The sequence below is a fragment of the Dermacentor andersoni genome, chromosome 1, assembly GCF_023375885.2.
Source record: "Dermacentor andersoni chromosome 1, qqDerAnde1_hic_scaffold, whole genome shotgun sequence".
NCBI classification, from domain to species: Eukaryota; Metazoa; Arthropoda; class Arachnida; order Ixodida; family Ixodidae; genus Dermacentor; species Dermacentor andersoni.
This window is the reverse complement of record NC_092814.1, coordinates 294,663,350-294,679,781: the sequence shown is the minus strand read 5'-3', so window position 1 is coordinate 294,679,781 and position 16,432 is coordinate 294,663,350. Positions and strand designations below refer to the sequence as shown.

General features: G+C 41.1%; 1 protein-coding gene across 1 annotated transcript in view; it reads right to left on the bottom strand.

The window, feature by feature from the left end:
- cutlet (chromosome transmission fidelity protein 18 homolog) overlaps positions 1–16,432 on the bottom strand; it is a 117,650-nt gene that overhangs the window by 72,955 nt on the left and 28,263 nt on the right. Inside the window, exons 5-6 of the mRNA XM_050196797.3 lie at positions 7,911–8,108; positions 3,198–3,347 (exon numbers count right to left, since the gene is read on the bottom strand). Coding sequence (XP_050052754.1) covers positions 3,198–3,347; positions 7,911–8,108 — 348 coding nt within the window. The remainder of the gene's footprint in view (positions 1–3,197; positions 3,348–7,910; positions 8,109–16,432) is intronic.

Sequence of the window (16,432 nt, the reverse complement as noted above, 5' to 3'; positions counted from 1 at the left end):
AGTTTGACGTCACATGTGTATGTGTTGCGTGATCAGGTTTTGCTGTGATAATTCTATCACACAGACCTTGCTAGAGCGACATTTTTTCTGAAACTTTCGCTGCAAGCTGGTTCATATAGCAATGCAGCATGATGGCAAAGTACAGGTGGCGTGCAGTGGGGTGTGTGAGACGCACACCAGATGTGACTTTTCACAAGTTCTCCAAGTAAGTGTTACAGAAATGCAACTGGCATCTGGTAACTTTAATTAGGTCGCCATCTATGCATAACAACAGAAATGGCCGATGCAGACAAATGCACGTCACACTGTTTAAAAGATGCTGGATTGCAGGAATCTGCTGGCAGTACAACCACTGATCCCTACATGATGGCCGACATTCCCTGTAGGTGAACCTGGAACAACACCCTCACAGTCATTTGTAGAGTTGTATAATTCTAAGCGTCGGCATTGACGTGGCATACAAAGGCAAGCCAAAATACTGAAGGCTGGACAGGTAAAATCTTGGCACCAGTGTTTCTGCCACTGCTGGCTGACGTGCTGACATTCAGTGTCGCTTTGTGTTGACATGCAGAAAGGCAAAAGCCGGAACACAAGAGGACAAAGCATGCTGGATTATTCTTCTTTGTTATCGAAACTGTTTCTAGAGTGGCTAAAACAAGGTAAATCACAGCTGTCACTGCTTGACAACTCCAAAAAGCTTACACAGCTCTCCGTTTTATCGGTAGACATGGTACTGAAGCTCGCAGAAACATGCAGTGCCTATCACCTGTGTTGTACACACAGCTGGGAAATGGTAACAAATGAAAATAATGGAAACAAGCAATGTACTGCAGCGAAATGCGTCTCTGAACACTTCGCAAGCTATACACACTCGGTAGCTCTTGTTGGGACAAAGCTTCTAGTGATAGATCTTTAATTATAATACAGTATTGGTATAAGCAAGAAAGTTAACTTCAACATGTTTGTTTACAAGCCAGCGGAGAGTAAAATGCACAATAAAGCACAAGCAGATAGCTCTAAGAGTCTCACGTGATACTATGGCACAATGACCGCCACTCATCAGGATATATCTAGGTTTCGTATGCATGAAACAAGAACCAAATAAAATGCTTTACAAGGCTTAAATTGTCTTACAAAGTCCTCGTTGTGTTTTTCACATGACGCACCACAATTCATAATGTTTACAATATTGCCAGACAATCCCTTTAACAAGTACCACATTTGATGCAATTTTCCTCATATTTTCTAATATAGCCACATCAGTTCTAGCAAATAACCAACACCATAATTTCAAAGTAAAAATGGGTGGCTGCTTTAGACAGTTACCTCTTTTGGAAGCATATTCCACAAAAGAGCAGTGTTACAACATTCTGAAGGCAGTATCAATCATTATGATTAAACCGCAGAGACCTGTTCACTCTTCCCTAGGCTGATATACAGGGCGTTTCAGCTAACTTTAGCCAGAGATTAAAAATGTGCTGATGCACTCTAAGACGACGTGACCAAATGCATGTTGCTCACTTTTGTATGTAGTGTGTCACGCTATTTCTTGTATTTTGCTTAATTAGACAATTAGTCAATATTAATTAACCAACTTTTGAAGCAATGAAGCTAAGAAACAAATTCCAATTAGAAAGTTGCAGAGCGGTTTGTAAAACATCCAAACAGTTTGTGTCTTTCTATCTATTAAGTATTAGTGTTTTTCAGCTTACTACCGATGCCCGTGAAAAAAAAAAAAAAAAAAAAACATGTGACATGCCCGCTTGCGCGTCGTGATTGCACCACTCTCAAGCATTCCGCGCACAAACGAACATAGGATTTAACCGGGTGTGCTGCCGCTGCGTCTGCTTATCGCTATCATGAACCGCCACGAGAGAAGCACATCGCTGGCGTAAATCGCACAGCCAACGCCTTCATCACTGCCCTGGGGGCCTTTTAAGCGGCAGCAAGCCCTGTTAGATGCTATGTTCATTTGTACGCAGACAGTCTGGTAGCGCTGCAATCACGGCGCGCAAGCGGGTATGGCACGTGCTATTTTTCTTTATTTTGCAGTCATCTGCAGTAAGCTGAAAAACACTAATACTTAATAGATAGAAAGCTAGAAGCTGTCTAATCGAACATTTTGCAAAGTGCTCTACTACTTCTTAATTGGAAATTTTTCCCTAACTTCGTTGCTTCAGAAGTTCGTTAATTAATCTTTACTAATTATCTAATTAAGCAAAATACAATAAATTGTGTGACACACTAAATACAAAAGAGAGCAACATGCATTCGGTCGCATCGTCTTAAAGTGCATCGGCATATTTTGAAACTGGTTAAACTTAGATGAAACACCCTGTGTATTGAATTGACAAAACAGTCACAACAGAGACATCCCAGGTCTTTAGAGCTGTTTTGTAACACAGTACTACTAATACAAGCTAAATGGTAGAACCTCAGGATACTTGCTGAATAAAGTTAATGAAAGAGGAATAACCGGACCAGTAGCATTTGTTGCCAACAAGTGAGAAGAGTGAGGGAGCAGAGCAATAAGCCATGCAGAAGAAAAAAAAGAGAAAAAAGATATTCTATGGCTACTGTACAGATGTTTGCATGAAGAACAATGAAAACGAGGAGGATAGAATTCTGACATGATGTCTCGTGATACGAAAACATACTAAACAACTCCAAGGGAACTATGTTTTAGAGGTCCATTTAACTTGTGCAGCTGGTGCATGTAGTGTAGACAAAAGTAAGGTTTCACAATCAAACAGTATGCAGCACTTGAGGATACATCAAGCAGACTTGGAGCCAGAAGCTTTTCAGTATCTCAAGTTCTGCAAACTACTAATTATGACATGGGCCCAGAGTAAATTAGCGAGCTACAAACAGTTCATTCACCCTGCATGCCAATACATGTAAGTGTCGGTGAGGGCCAAGAATTTCATTACAGGTAGAAGTATTTACGTACCCCTAACACTATGTCCAAGCATGGCCTAATCAGTGGTGAACAACTGATAATGGCTAAGCAACCACAAACTAAGAGTTGGTATTGAAGTAATAAAACAATTACAATGAAAAATAATATAAATAAAATATCCCACAGAAGTGAGACTCCAAAGCAAAAGAACAAGACAATGAACGCAGTTAACCAAGAGCAGTGGCCATGTCCAATTGAGAAAGGCAGCCTTGTAATACAATAATGCACCTTCTCTCACCTCTTTAACCTCTGGCATGTACCGCTTGATAAAAGTGTTCTGGTTGTTTGCAGCCGTTTGCTTCTCCTTTTGCGGCTTGGCTTTTGGTGGTCGGCCAAACACAACACAGTCCCACAGTTTCAGCCATTGCAGCAATGTTCGGTTGACACCCTAGGAGCAAAACAGGTAAAGTCTTTCTTGAAGTCTTAGTGAAAGCACCTCCCTGTTGAATAAGTTGGGTTTTGTATGACAACTGTACCCAATCACAATGTTCACAGCTTCTATTCAAGCCATTTGCACTTGCTTAGTTCTCATTAGACTTGTTTGGCTTTTAGGCATTTAGCACAATAGTCATATAAAGCAAAAAAAAAATTTTAACGGCACTGCTTTATCAGAAGCTGTTATAGCAGACAGGTCAGGCACAGACAAGCGTTCTTGGTGACAAGTGTCACTGCCTCTTCTACAGCCCCCATACAAAATCGCAAGATTAAGTGACACTTCTGTTTTTTACAACTACAAGAACCCTCAAGTAATAACCTCCAGCAGTGTAAATGTAAAATCTATCCTCTCCAAGATAAAGTGAAACATGATTTTTGGTAGCCCACAATTTTGTTTACTGAATGCAGAAGCTTATGAAGTGACTTTTGAATTTAATTTAGAGGCCAATGGGCAATACTTCATTCATATAATACAGAAAAGACATGTGCATAAACTTCCCATTAGCACTGCATGGAGTAGTTGTATATGGACGAATTTTACGACACAACATCATAAACTGCCAGAGTCTAAAAGGTAGCTATAGATTAGACATGAGACAACTGGTTCGTATGCACAATGAGAAAGGCTTTAGCAGGGTTGAGACAGTAAAAACAATTTCATGGCTAATTTACATACTGTGGAAATGTGACTGAATGTGTGGAAAGACTAGAGCTTTAATTTTGTATGTAAGTACTCCCCTTGCAAATGAAAGTGACTCAGCTGTCAAGGGTTATGCAAAGTGTAAGCATACAGAGCATCTAGATGTCAACACTGCATGCAACATGCACTGCATTTAAGGTTTGTTTCCTAAACATATACAGCAATATTTCAGGCACTATTTGTTTGTTGGTCAGATTTTCGCCAACAAAATGCAACATTGTCGCATACATTCCTGTTATGTTACAAGACACACCCAAAGTACCGAATTCTATATATCACAATACCAGAATTAACCTGATCTCAAGAAAAATTTAATCGCACATTTCCCTATCCACATTCACCACTGAATGGACACTGGTGTGATTAACTCAAAGACTCTTAGTTTTGGGCCTAGAATGCACTTGGCACCCTGTTATGCCACAATCATACATTAAAATTTCAAGTGCGGTAATTATAAATAAGAGACGTTCCACTTTGCTTGTGCTTGTTCGCATTTCACTTCAGTGTGACAGTATGTCATGATACATGTCATAACAATTGGAATAGTATTTATTTGTGATAACCACCAGCTGCTCTGGAATGTGTCATGTTCGTAAGCACATGTTGGAGATTTAAAAAATGAAAATACTGTTTGCGAGACCAGAATGTTCAATTTGTCTATTTTTGGGTGCTGCATGTATATTTGAAATTCTTACGCTTGTGCGAATTTCAATTTTTTCGTTCGAAGCGAAGTCGAAGCAAATAATAATTGCTGTCAAATATTTTGAAACGAACAGTTTTAATAGTTGTGGGATTTTAATAAAGCCTTGACGTAAGAGCTAGATGCTGACAAATCTAGAAAAAAAAGGTGGTTCTTCACTTGCTAGAAAGAAATCAGGTTTGTTGTGGAGTCAGTTTATTCTCAAAGTGCCAATATTAAGATATCTATATGCAAAATGCAAGTTCAACATTTATTACAGCTCCAGAAGCACAGAAATTTGTTTACAGGCTCTTTCTCATTGTTGTGCTTCAGTCTACTTTCTACTTAAAATTTTGTGATCGTTGAGGCCTGAGGAGTGTTTCATGTTTGCCTGTAGTGCGTTGTTACAACGCCATGAAGTGCAACCTTGACTGTGCGATGCCGGCAGATTATGCGGTGTTGCACAAATTCAGCTTGATGCTTTCCGTCTACACAGAAGCTTAACCCGTTATGTTTCGTAAGTTCACAGATGAACTTCGTAGTGCATGCTCGCCGATTTTGTGGTCCTCAATCTAGCTGGTGCACATGATTTGCAGCCTGATCACTGATAAGCAGCAAACTTCCCGTGACAGCTTGCCATCCACAGTTGAACCTGCTTTGGCTGTTAGGCCTGACCAGTGCTGCTTCCCTGGGTGTCGGTCACTAAAGTTGCAATTTAGTGCTGCATCAACGCAAATCTAATCACAGCGTCCAAATGGCTCTCAGGAAGCCGTATGGCCTCTGCGAATATGTTTGAATAACCGAGCAGGTGCAGAAATCAGTTTGGCAACTGTAAACAAACTCGTCTTTGCCTTGTCTTGATGCAATGCAACTTGCTCACCAAAATCGTAGCTGCCAATTATACACATTTTAAAGCTTACCATATTTTTGTGAGTAAACACTCGCAAAAAATCTTTAAATTAACAGTGAAATTGAGCTGCAGATTATATGTGAATTATAACTTGAGGTATGGCTTCAATGCAACGTGCATTCCGCCTTGAGGTGTAATTTCACGGCAGCATGGCCCACACAGCCGTGAAACTACCTTAAAGGCAAAGTTCTCCACCATCAATGTTGCCGAAGAGGTGAAGAGCAAAGCCACCGGCTGACGATAGGATGTGGATGATTTGTGCATCCATAAATAGAGACCGTTTCTACAAAGATTTGGCCATTGTATGCAATGCATTGTATGCAATGCATTGTATGCAATGCATTGTATGCATTGGCCATTTCAAGATACGGCGCGTGCGACCGTGCGCGGTCATACTAAGTACGCACTTGTTGGCGGAGTCAAAGCCTCCCACCCTCCCTCCCGCGCTACGTCCACACTTGCCTCCACACATGGCACGCGAGATTGAGCTGCGATCATCAGTTTCCCTTGTACCTGGTCGTTAAATGCGCAGCTTCTGGGGCACAACGCCTCCCCCCTCCCTCCCTCCCTCCCTCCAAGGCTATTCGCCTGACAGAAGACAGTGCGTTTGCTGTCCCCTTTCTTCGTTCGCGCAAGCCAGGTTGAACGGCAATCATCGGATTCCCTCGCGTGCTTTCACTCGCACATACAGCATACGATGCACAGCAAAGGTGTTATCGCCCTTGGACTTTATACAGAACATCACGGCGACGCCAAATCCGATGGCAAAATGTGCTTGAAGTGTCCATATATTTTCTATCGCAATAAAACTTTAAATATTAAAATTCAAGCCATAGCGAATATTGAATGGCATAATATTTGATCGAATATAGTAGAATCTCACTGATACAATCTTCAGGGGAACTGCAAAATAAAACATATAATTCGAAAATCATATTATCCAAAGCAAGCTCCAAAAAGTATGAAAATAGGCATACTTGGTGACAAACTCAATAGCAAAGGTTCGCGTGGTGTCGAGTAATACTGCTCCACATAACACGTTATGCAGACCAGCGTCACCCAATGCCACACAAACGGCTGCCAATGCACTTTTATTCAGCAATGCTGAAGTAGCTTGCTAGTTTGTGCTGAACTTTCGTCTTTTCAATGTCTGTAAAAAAAATTATTCTGGAAGTTAAAAGAAAGTTGCCGTTTCCTCACTCATCTGAGCAGCGGCGCACCACCAGTCGGTGTAGCCGCACTGCCCCTGCAGCGTCTTACCGCCGGGGGAGTGCCGCATGCGTTTTTCCTCCAGTGTGGCTGGGGCTTAACACACTGTTCGTGGGTTATTAGAATTGTATTCAAGCTAGTACACAGGAATATAAAGCAGTGAATTTTAGAAATACCAGTAAAAGCCCACTTCTGCAGTCATATTATCCATTTACAGGTGAAAAAGCAATCGCAATAACCGTAAGAAAATACATCATTTCTATGGGACATAGGCTGGGAAAAGAAAAAAAAAAAGTATTATACGGAAAAATTAGTGCAGAATCGTACCAACAAGATTATATTATATAATCACACAAGCCTAGAAATTCTACATTGCAGCACTACTTGTTGCATTTCATGTTCATTCTAGGCTACCACCAAGAATCCAAACAATTCCAACTAGCCTATCTTCCCATGAAGCCAACTTCTTTCTATGCAGTGCTTGCAGAGACAATGACAGAGAACACTTTAAAAAGTTGACACCCTTTGGGTCGTATGTTGTCCCACAATAATCATCATCTGTCTTGCCCGCATTTCCTTTCTTGAATGCTGCGAGCCTGGTACTTCGAAGTCACGAACGGCTTGCGCGTTATCAGCATGACAGCATTCTCGAGAGGAAAGTAGTCAGTGCTGAGTTTTCAAGAAAAGAAACACAAGCAAGACAGATGACAATTATTGTTGTGGGACAAGATACGACCCAAAGGGTGTAAACTTTATGAGAGTGAAGTGCCTTCAGACGCGCATTTACATAGTGTTCTCAACACAGTCAATGCTATCTGGACTATTTAGTAAAACAGCAGAAGAGGAACACTGAAACCATGCACTGTTTCAGACAACTTTTTTTAGTTCCCACCAATAAAGAAAGTGTCTTCTAAGGGTTCTTTCCAAGGAAGTGATTTTCTTCTGATGTTTTCATGACCCCAGATGTCTTTATTTGTCGTAGCTTAGTAAAGCAACACATAATTGGTAGAATACTCACATCATCGCTGAGCAGCTCCATGAAGTTTGTTGGACGATATTTCTCTACCCAAAGTGACGCCGATCTACATGACCCTTCTTCAAACCCAGGGCCGCCACCACTTTCACCAACCACCATACCCTCCGGAAGCGAATTCATCTCATGATTCTCAATCATGTTGGCAGTTTGCTCAGCCTCTGCTTGCCTCTGTCTCTCAAGCTGCAAGTCAAGAATCAAATTTCAGCATTCAGCTCTACCATGCAATGGCTACCCAGATAGAAGAAGAAAGCACTAAATTCTTTTTTTTTTATTATACTTCTATCACTTTTTTTCAGCAAACACATTACAATAAGGTACTGATGACACACACCATAATATGCCATATGCTTAAATAGGGCTTCATTAAAACGATAGAGCATCCTTACTCACAACTCAAAAGGTAAGTGAACCTAGAAAAGATGCTCTGGAATAAATAAGCCTGCTGAATCACTACACAGTGTGACCAACAACGATGGAAAAGAAAGTACTAATGCTTCCTTCAGTACAATAGACAACCTACAAAAATATCCAAAGTCTGCTAGTTCTTTCGTGTGTCAGTTCAAAATCACGGCAATGCTATGTAGATTCATCTACATAATTTTGTACATGTACAGTCAGCCGCAAAAGTTTGCAGGTTCTGCAATGCAAGGTAGAGCAACCCAAAACTGCATTGCTGTGGCCCCTATCGTCACACAGCGTGGTGCCGAGGGTCCCAGAACTTTTATGCCAGGCGCGCTTTGCACAGCCTCGACACCACACTGTGTGACGAAAGACGGCACAGCAATGCAGTTTTACATTGATCTGCCACGCATTGCAGATCCCGCAAACTTTTGTGGCTGACTGTATGCCACAGGGGAAAAATGATCCCCACAAGCTGACTTTTTATGTGTCATACATAGCGAAGACAAAAATACAGAAGCAGGCGCAAAGGTGAACCACACAAAACACAGCAGAAACAAAAGCATGTGCGAGTTGCATGCCAAATCAGCTCTTGCCAACTGGCACACAAACATAGAATATGTAATACGTAGCTGTAATGGCACAAAATAAATGGGGACATAAAAACAACAAGTGTGCACCACAAATGCCAACTTCCAACTGAGGTCTTTCGAGAAGACAGTGCATAAGTGCAAAAGCCACCCAACAGTGTGCAATTCCTAATTTCTTTAATTTTTCCCCTAAGTACTGATAATATAATCACTAACATGTGGCCTGCAATACTTTGCAGGCATGCATTGGGTGTTGCATGCTCTACTGGCGCCACTGATAAAACTGCATCTACTACTCACACCCCGGCAGCTCACTGAAGGAGGTTTGGACATAGTCAGATGGGAAGTCTAGCACTAAGCATTGCGTGAACATGCACATAGTTTGACGTAATAGTTCTGCGGAAACCCGCAAGGTGGAGAGAAGTATTTAATAAAGAGAAAATGAGACATCCACCCAATTATTTATTTTTTTTCTTCAACTGCTAGGCTTTTCTTTGGAGGAACCCATATGGTTATCCCTTCTAGAAATTGCTACAATTGGGTGGATGGCTCATTTTCCCTTTATTGAATGTGCACATAGCAGAATAAGATTTACTTTTCACAATTGTGACCAAGACCAAACATAACCAGAACCTATGGCACCAGAGGAGTCATGAGAAACAAGCGTAGGGGTGACACTGGTTGACTCAGAGTCTGAATTACTTTAGCATGAACGGCACATGATGCCTGGACCGAGTCTGTTTCCACATGGATGCACTTGGCTTTGGCATTCAGCCCGACTGTCAGCAAATCTCGATGCATACGTGATGCTGCACATCTACTTGCTCAGGGCAATTTGTAAAAAATTGGTACTCCCGTTGCTCTTGCAGTGACCAGACTTTCCCCGCAGTGCACTCATAAATTGTAGTTAGAAAGTGGTGCCCTCCTATTTCAGGCTATTTTTGTACACAATTTAGGCAGCATCTTGTTATGTTAAGTGCAGAAATGGATGTGCCGCGATGACGCATCAAATTTCGCACTCTAGAAGTGCCACTGCCAAAAATCCTTAATTCCGTACGTATGCCTGTTACAACCACACCTCTCTATTTCTTTTATTTTTCCTTTTCTTTTAGCTTTAGCAGATTTTATAAAAAATTCCCTGGAGCATATAGCACAAGGCTATTTATGTGGATTACCTGATGAGGTAGACATTATTTACATGGCAAATCACATTATGATGTGAGCTAATTAATGTTTCACTAATTATTTACCTCAGGGTACACATCCTAATTGCAGTATTGGAGCTGAGCATTAAAAAGGGTTAGACTGCTGGTAAATCTTCTGATGACAATGTTGAAGCAGAAAAATTATGGAATTCGAAACAGGGTAATAGGAGCAATTCTTGGAACAGCAAATTCAAATTTGGAGTAGCTTAATGGGAGAAAAAACTCGCCTTTGGACCAGACCACCCAAAATATTGAACAGTTTATTCAAATAAAGGATAGCTATTTTGTAACAGTAACTTCTTTCAGATGAATTGCTGCAGTTTTCTTTTTTTAACTGCCTGAGGGTTATAAACCAAAGTCAATACAATAACTATGCTTTAACTTAAATAAATGCACTAGGTCTCAAAAGCAAGATTGACACAAAGGCTTACAAAGGAACATGAAAGCGAGTGTGAAGTCGATGCAAAAAAGTGCTGCCTTCTAGTTTCTAATGCCTACCAGGTACAAAATTTCAGCTCACATTATATTCGAACTAATGGATAACCAAAACTGATACATAATTCAGACTCGCCCTTGCATCCCGTCACAGCCATATACAACTGAATGAAGAAAATTTATTTAGCATTTATTTCAATAGTTAGTTGATGCAGAAATTCCCTATTCTGGCCTGCCGCTTACTGCAAAAAATTCACCAGCCCTTCCACTCTGTGAAGAAGGGCAAGCAATGAAGCTGCGGTGTGTGTTACCTCAATCGATGCACTTACGTATACATAGCTATTATTATTATTATTATTATTATTATTATTGAAGGACGGAAACAACGAATACATCTTTTGACTGTGGAGTAATTTATTCGTGTTCTTTCATGAAGTAGTGATGTGTGCAAGTACTGCTGCATGGCAGATGGGAATTCTGTAACATTTACAACTTCACTGTGAACTAACTAATTAAGACAAGTAAATGAAACTCGGCGTAATGATGGAGTCGTCTTAGCAGCCAAATTCAGTACGATTCGTTTTGGGATAGTTTTGATAAGACAAGAGTTACAGCCATTTTCTGTAACCATACTCCCTCCGCAGATAGCCATGTATTGACAGCATATAGGAATTCTGCAACGTTTACAACTTCACTGTGAACTCACTAATTAAGACAAGTAAATGAAACTCGGCGTAATGATGGAGTAGTCTTAGCAGCCAATTTCAGTATGATTTGTTTTGGGATAGCTTCGATAAAACAAGAGTTACAGCCATTTTCTGTAACCATACTCCCTCTGCAGATAGCCATGTATTGACAGCATATAGGAATTCTGTAACGTTTACAACTTCACTGTGAACTAACTAATTATGACAAGTAAATGAAACTCGGCGTAATGATGGAGCAGTCTTAGCGGCCAATTTCAGTCTGATTTTTTTGAAGATATCTACATTAGATTGAGCGCTACAGAGTACACAAGAGAAAATGTAGACAAAAATTTTTTCGTGTCGATGCAACGCATAGATAGATGGACATCAACCACTGCCGGAGCTATATACAACTTCACTGTAAAACATTACGATTGAAGACAAATTTGACCATTTGCGCTTGATTCAATTGTTGCTCAGCAGACTGCTCATGTTCCAATCATTTGAATCAGACTTGTCTAGCTTGCTTTGTGAAGAAATGACCACATAAAGCCAACAGACAATGAAGCCAAGGAAAGCATCGGGGAAATTTCAACCACAGTTAATTTCCCCTATGCCTTCCTTAGCTTCACTGTCTGTTGGCTGCACGTGGTCATGATTAACAAAATCAAGCCCCTCGGTTCCCATTTTTCTCTCGTGTGTGAAGAAATGTGTTTTTGGCCACCAGATAGATATTTCAAATTTACATGCATGCCAATGGGTGTGGCTGACGTAGAGCATTTCAGCATTCATGCCATGGATGACAGGGGAATTGCCACTGTCATGCAGAAGCCTCTTATCAGCATTACTGCGTTACTAACCATGGCAGGCGTGGCCAAGTAGCATGGCATATTAAACTCTTAAATAAAGTTTGCACCCTTTGGGGCTTATCCTGTCACAAAACAAGAAGTTTACAGTCACTTTAGCGTATGCTAAAGAAGGTGAAGGCGAAAGCCTGTATGCTAACGAGACATTCATTAAATTACTTTGACATTCTCATTCGAACGTGTTGTTACTTCCTATTACTTGTTTTCTCTTTACTTGTTCTCTTTTTTAGTCACCTAGACATCACCACTGGTTCTGTGTGGTTAATGGCACGTTAGAACGGCCGTGACAAGTCTATGAAGATCATTAAGACACATATGCAGGTTCAATGAATGAATTTTTTTTTTTATTTTAACACTAATCGACGAGGGTAGCTACACGGGCTACACGTATATATGGTGCCCTCTACTTTCTTGTAGTGAAGGCAGAATGAGAGGGACATGGAAAGGCAACTTAGACAAATACACAGCGCTAACTTTCAACAACAGATTTATTTTCAGTTCTTGCAAGCATACTTATACTCCTCAAAACGTCATAAGACATGGGTACATCGCTCAGCAAAGAACAAAACTGGGAAAATCACATGCGGACACTTTTGTGGCCACACTGATTATTTAGAAGGTTGTCCGTTCAATGCAAACAAAGATAATAATCAAGCTTTTTCTTTTTATTATTGATAACGAAATACTGGCGCATACACTTGAATTTTGGGGGCTAATGCCGGATGGTCAATTTTTCGATCCATGAGTCATCTAAGACTTTTACCTTAATAATCATCATCTACCTTGCCCGCATTTCCTTTCTTTAACGCTAAGCACCCGGTACTTCCAGATCACGAAAGGCATGCGCATTATCAACGTGACATAGCATTCTCAACAAGTAGCGAGTGCAGAGTTTTCAAGAAAGGAAACACAAACAGGGCAGATGACGATTATTGTTGTGAGACTGAACAAGCCCCAAAGGGTTCAAACTTTTTAAGAGTGTATATAAACGCAATAAGGCTTCAAGAACGAGTTTTTTACATGTATCAGCCGGGTTGGCAGAAACATGCCCATGTGCTTTGTTCCTTTCTGTTTCAATTTTTACGCCAAATATTTCACTTTTTCATGGGCAAGTACCACACAAGTATGCGGCCACCACTTGGCCAAAAAATTATGCGGGTCCTAAGCACTGTGGGGAACCAAACCGGTGGACACAAAGCTTCTTTGGTGTAGATGCTTGTGTTGATGCTAAATGCGTGGATATTATGTAGTGTTACATTAATGTAGACACTATCAGCGCTCTTTGGCCAGAACTGGCCCTTGTGCCATTAAAACCTATTAACCAATCAATCAATGTAGATACTACTATGTAGCATTATGTAGATGTCATGTCACTTCTTAAAAGGGCGTGCACAGTTTACCTCTGCAAATAACTATAATCCATCCCTCGGCAGGGCAACATTGGGTGTGCCACAAGGCACTGGTTTATCGTCTCTACTTTTTTTTCATCTACATCAATAAGTTATCAGCTAACATTAAGAATAAATTACAATAAAACCTTTGCAAGGACACATGTCGTATCACTACTTGTTGCTGGGCTAGTTGGTTCATACTTTTAACAATATAAAAGGACGCGAAACAATGTGAAATAATAACAGGACAGGAAAAAGCATCACTCGCAACTAAGTTTCCTCCTTCTTGTCCTCTCTCTCTTTCCACTTCAAATCGAATCACATGAAATCAATTATTATATTAGAAATATTACGCCATAAAGTTGCATCTTGTGCACTGATGTCGGCACAAACCCACACAGTCTCCAGGATCGGCCCAATTTATTCGGTGAGACACCGAGCCACGACAAACCCCAGGAACATAGGCACAGAAAGCTCAGTTTTAAAATTTCTGGCAAGGCCTCTTCTAGCACGCTTTCAAACACTTAATACTGTTGCAGTGTGGTAACTTTTGGATCACATCCTAGTTTTGCGTCAAAGGGTCTTCGATTAGGTTGAACCACTAATTAAGGCTCCCTTGCTGCTAGGACCTAGCACCAGGCAAGTATAAGGTGAGCAGTATTCAACAGAAGTGGCAACACTCTTGCATCATGCGTGTTTCAGATGACTATGAACTGAATGTCATTAAACTGAAATATTATTGGTGCACTGTTACGATATTCCTCATAAGCGACACGCAACCCAGTTTAAGTTTTTGGATTTCTCCGAGCGCTCCGAGCGCTCCGAGCTGTCACGCGCCTGCGGCCTCCGCAAGTTGTTACGCGACAAATGGCGCAGCAGTGTTTCCTGCATACTATGTCCTAGCACACGTGCTTTGATGGTGCTTTAGCCGCTTGAACTTTTCTTGCGGAAGGATGCTTGCAAATAACTTTTTCCTTGGCCAACACAAAACAAAAATACATGGCTTTAAATGGAACTAAAATCTGGAAATGAAAATTGTTTTTTACAGTCAATTTCGCTAAATCAAAGGTTGTTATATTGAGGTTTGACTGTGCTTGCAAACCTATTTGTGACTACTCTATTCCTATAGCATTCATTGGATGCAGCTTTTGTGGTAACCTATTTCATTCAGAAATAAAATAGTCCTAAAATTACTTTATTTCTTTTTAAGTTTAACTCCAGACTGTACAATTTACTCTTTGAAGCATATTATATATATATATATATATATATAGTCAATGTTTTCCTGGATATAGTAGTAAACATGTACTCATAGCAAGAGGACGCACATCCTAAAAATGTCTTTATTTCCAATATTGACGTGAGAAGGGAAGGAAACGCCACTACTAGGGTGCCTTGATGTGCACGCCCTGAGGCATCCTAGCTACCACTCACGTATGTCCATGACACTCACGTAGACCCTTTGCGTTCTGCTTGCGTTCTGTACAGGCGCACTGCTCACACCTAAGAGCTCTACGTACGCAAAGCCTTTAAGCACGTGAAACTAAAACTGTCTAATAACACAACAGTGGTAGCGGACAAACAGTAGAAATTGAAGTTCAAGGCGATAGATTTGTACTAGTTCTGAAAAATAAACGCCATGCGCATTTATCAAGTGGATAAGTGACGCACGGCATGCAGACTCAAAGCCGCATTAAAGACCTGAAGCGTCTAGGCAACATTGTAGCACCGTAGAGTCTAGGCGTCGCACTTCAATTCAACACTTTTGTTCCCGCCGTGGTACCTTTGCAGCTATGGCATTGCACAATATCGCAGGTTCGATCCCAAATGCAGCAGCCGCATTTCGACAGCGGCAAAATACAAAAACGCTCGTGTACTTAAGTTATAGGTTCTCGTTAGAGAACCCCAGTGGTCAAAATTAATCCATAGTCTGTCTCTACCAACGTTACTAGACTAGCTTCAGTTGTCAAACTCTCTGCCTGTGCGCTTACTGCCACTGTCACCACTCCTTTGACAGCCACCGGAGGCGGTGCCGTTCTATCGAGCTCCACTGCAGACACCTCGCCAGCCTTGAGCTCGTATGGACGGGCAGCTTGCACGTGTTTCGTGCTTGCTGGCATTCCCCCCTTGTCCGAATAAGCGATACCATGCGAAAGCGGTATCCACCTACAACAACAGATTTATCAGGCTAGTTGGTTCATACTGAAAGAAGAGTAAACTGCACGAAAAGAAGAGACGCATACGACATAGCACAGAAGCTGCGTTTCTAATTGCCGTGTGTTTCTTCCTGCCCTCTTAACCTTTCGCGCCATTTATTTTTCACCTAGAGTAGCTTGGCACATTTTCTAGCTACGTTTACTGGCTTAATTCTCACTTACTTGCTTAATTGCATAATTTACTTGCTTAAGTCTGGGGCAGTTATAAGCCAGCTAGCAAAACCAAATTTATTATCCACAAAAACAACAGCACAATTTCCTTGTGAACCAATGAATGCTTCATTAAAGAAAATGAAGTAAAAAACAACTGCATGCCCTACATATATAGCTAAGTCCTAAACTGCCACAAGGGACATAATCTATGCAAATTATTTGCGCCCACGTGGAAACCAAATCCACCTACAGCAGCATGGCATGCTTCCTTGCTTCCTTTACTTCAAGACTTATTTCCCGTCACTGCTCCAGGAACCTTGCATAAAAATGCATGCGCGTCACTGAATAAAATTTAATGATGCGAGCACTGTGTTGCTGAAAGTGCAAAGAGCACCCAACACAACTAAGCACATTCTCTTACAGCTCTTCTAAGACAGCCCAGAACAGGTCACCAAACCTAAGTTCAGTGGGAATGGCAGCAGGTGGAACGTCTGATTCAGCTTCCGAAGTCGTATGGCAGTCACTGCAGCCGGTCATCTTGGCAACCTTAACAATGTAGCTAC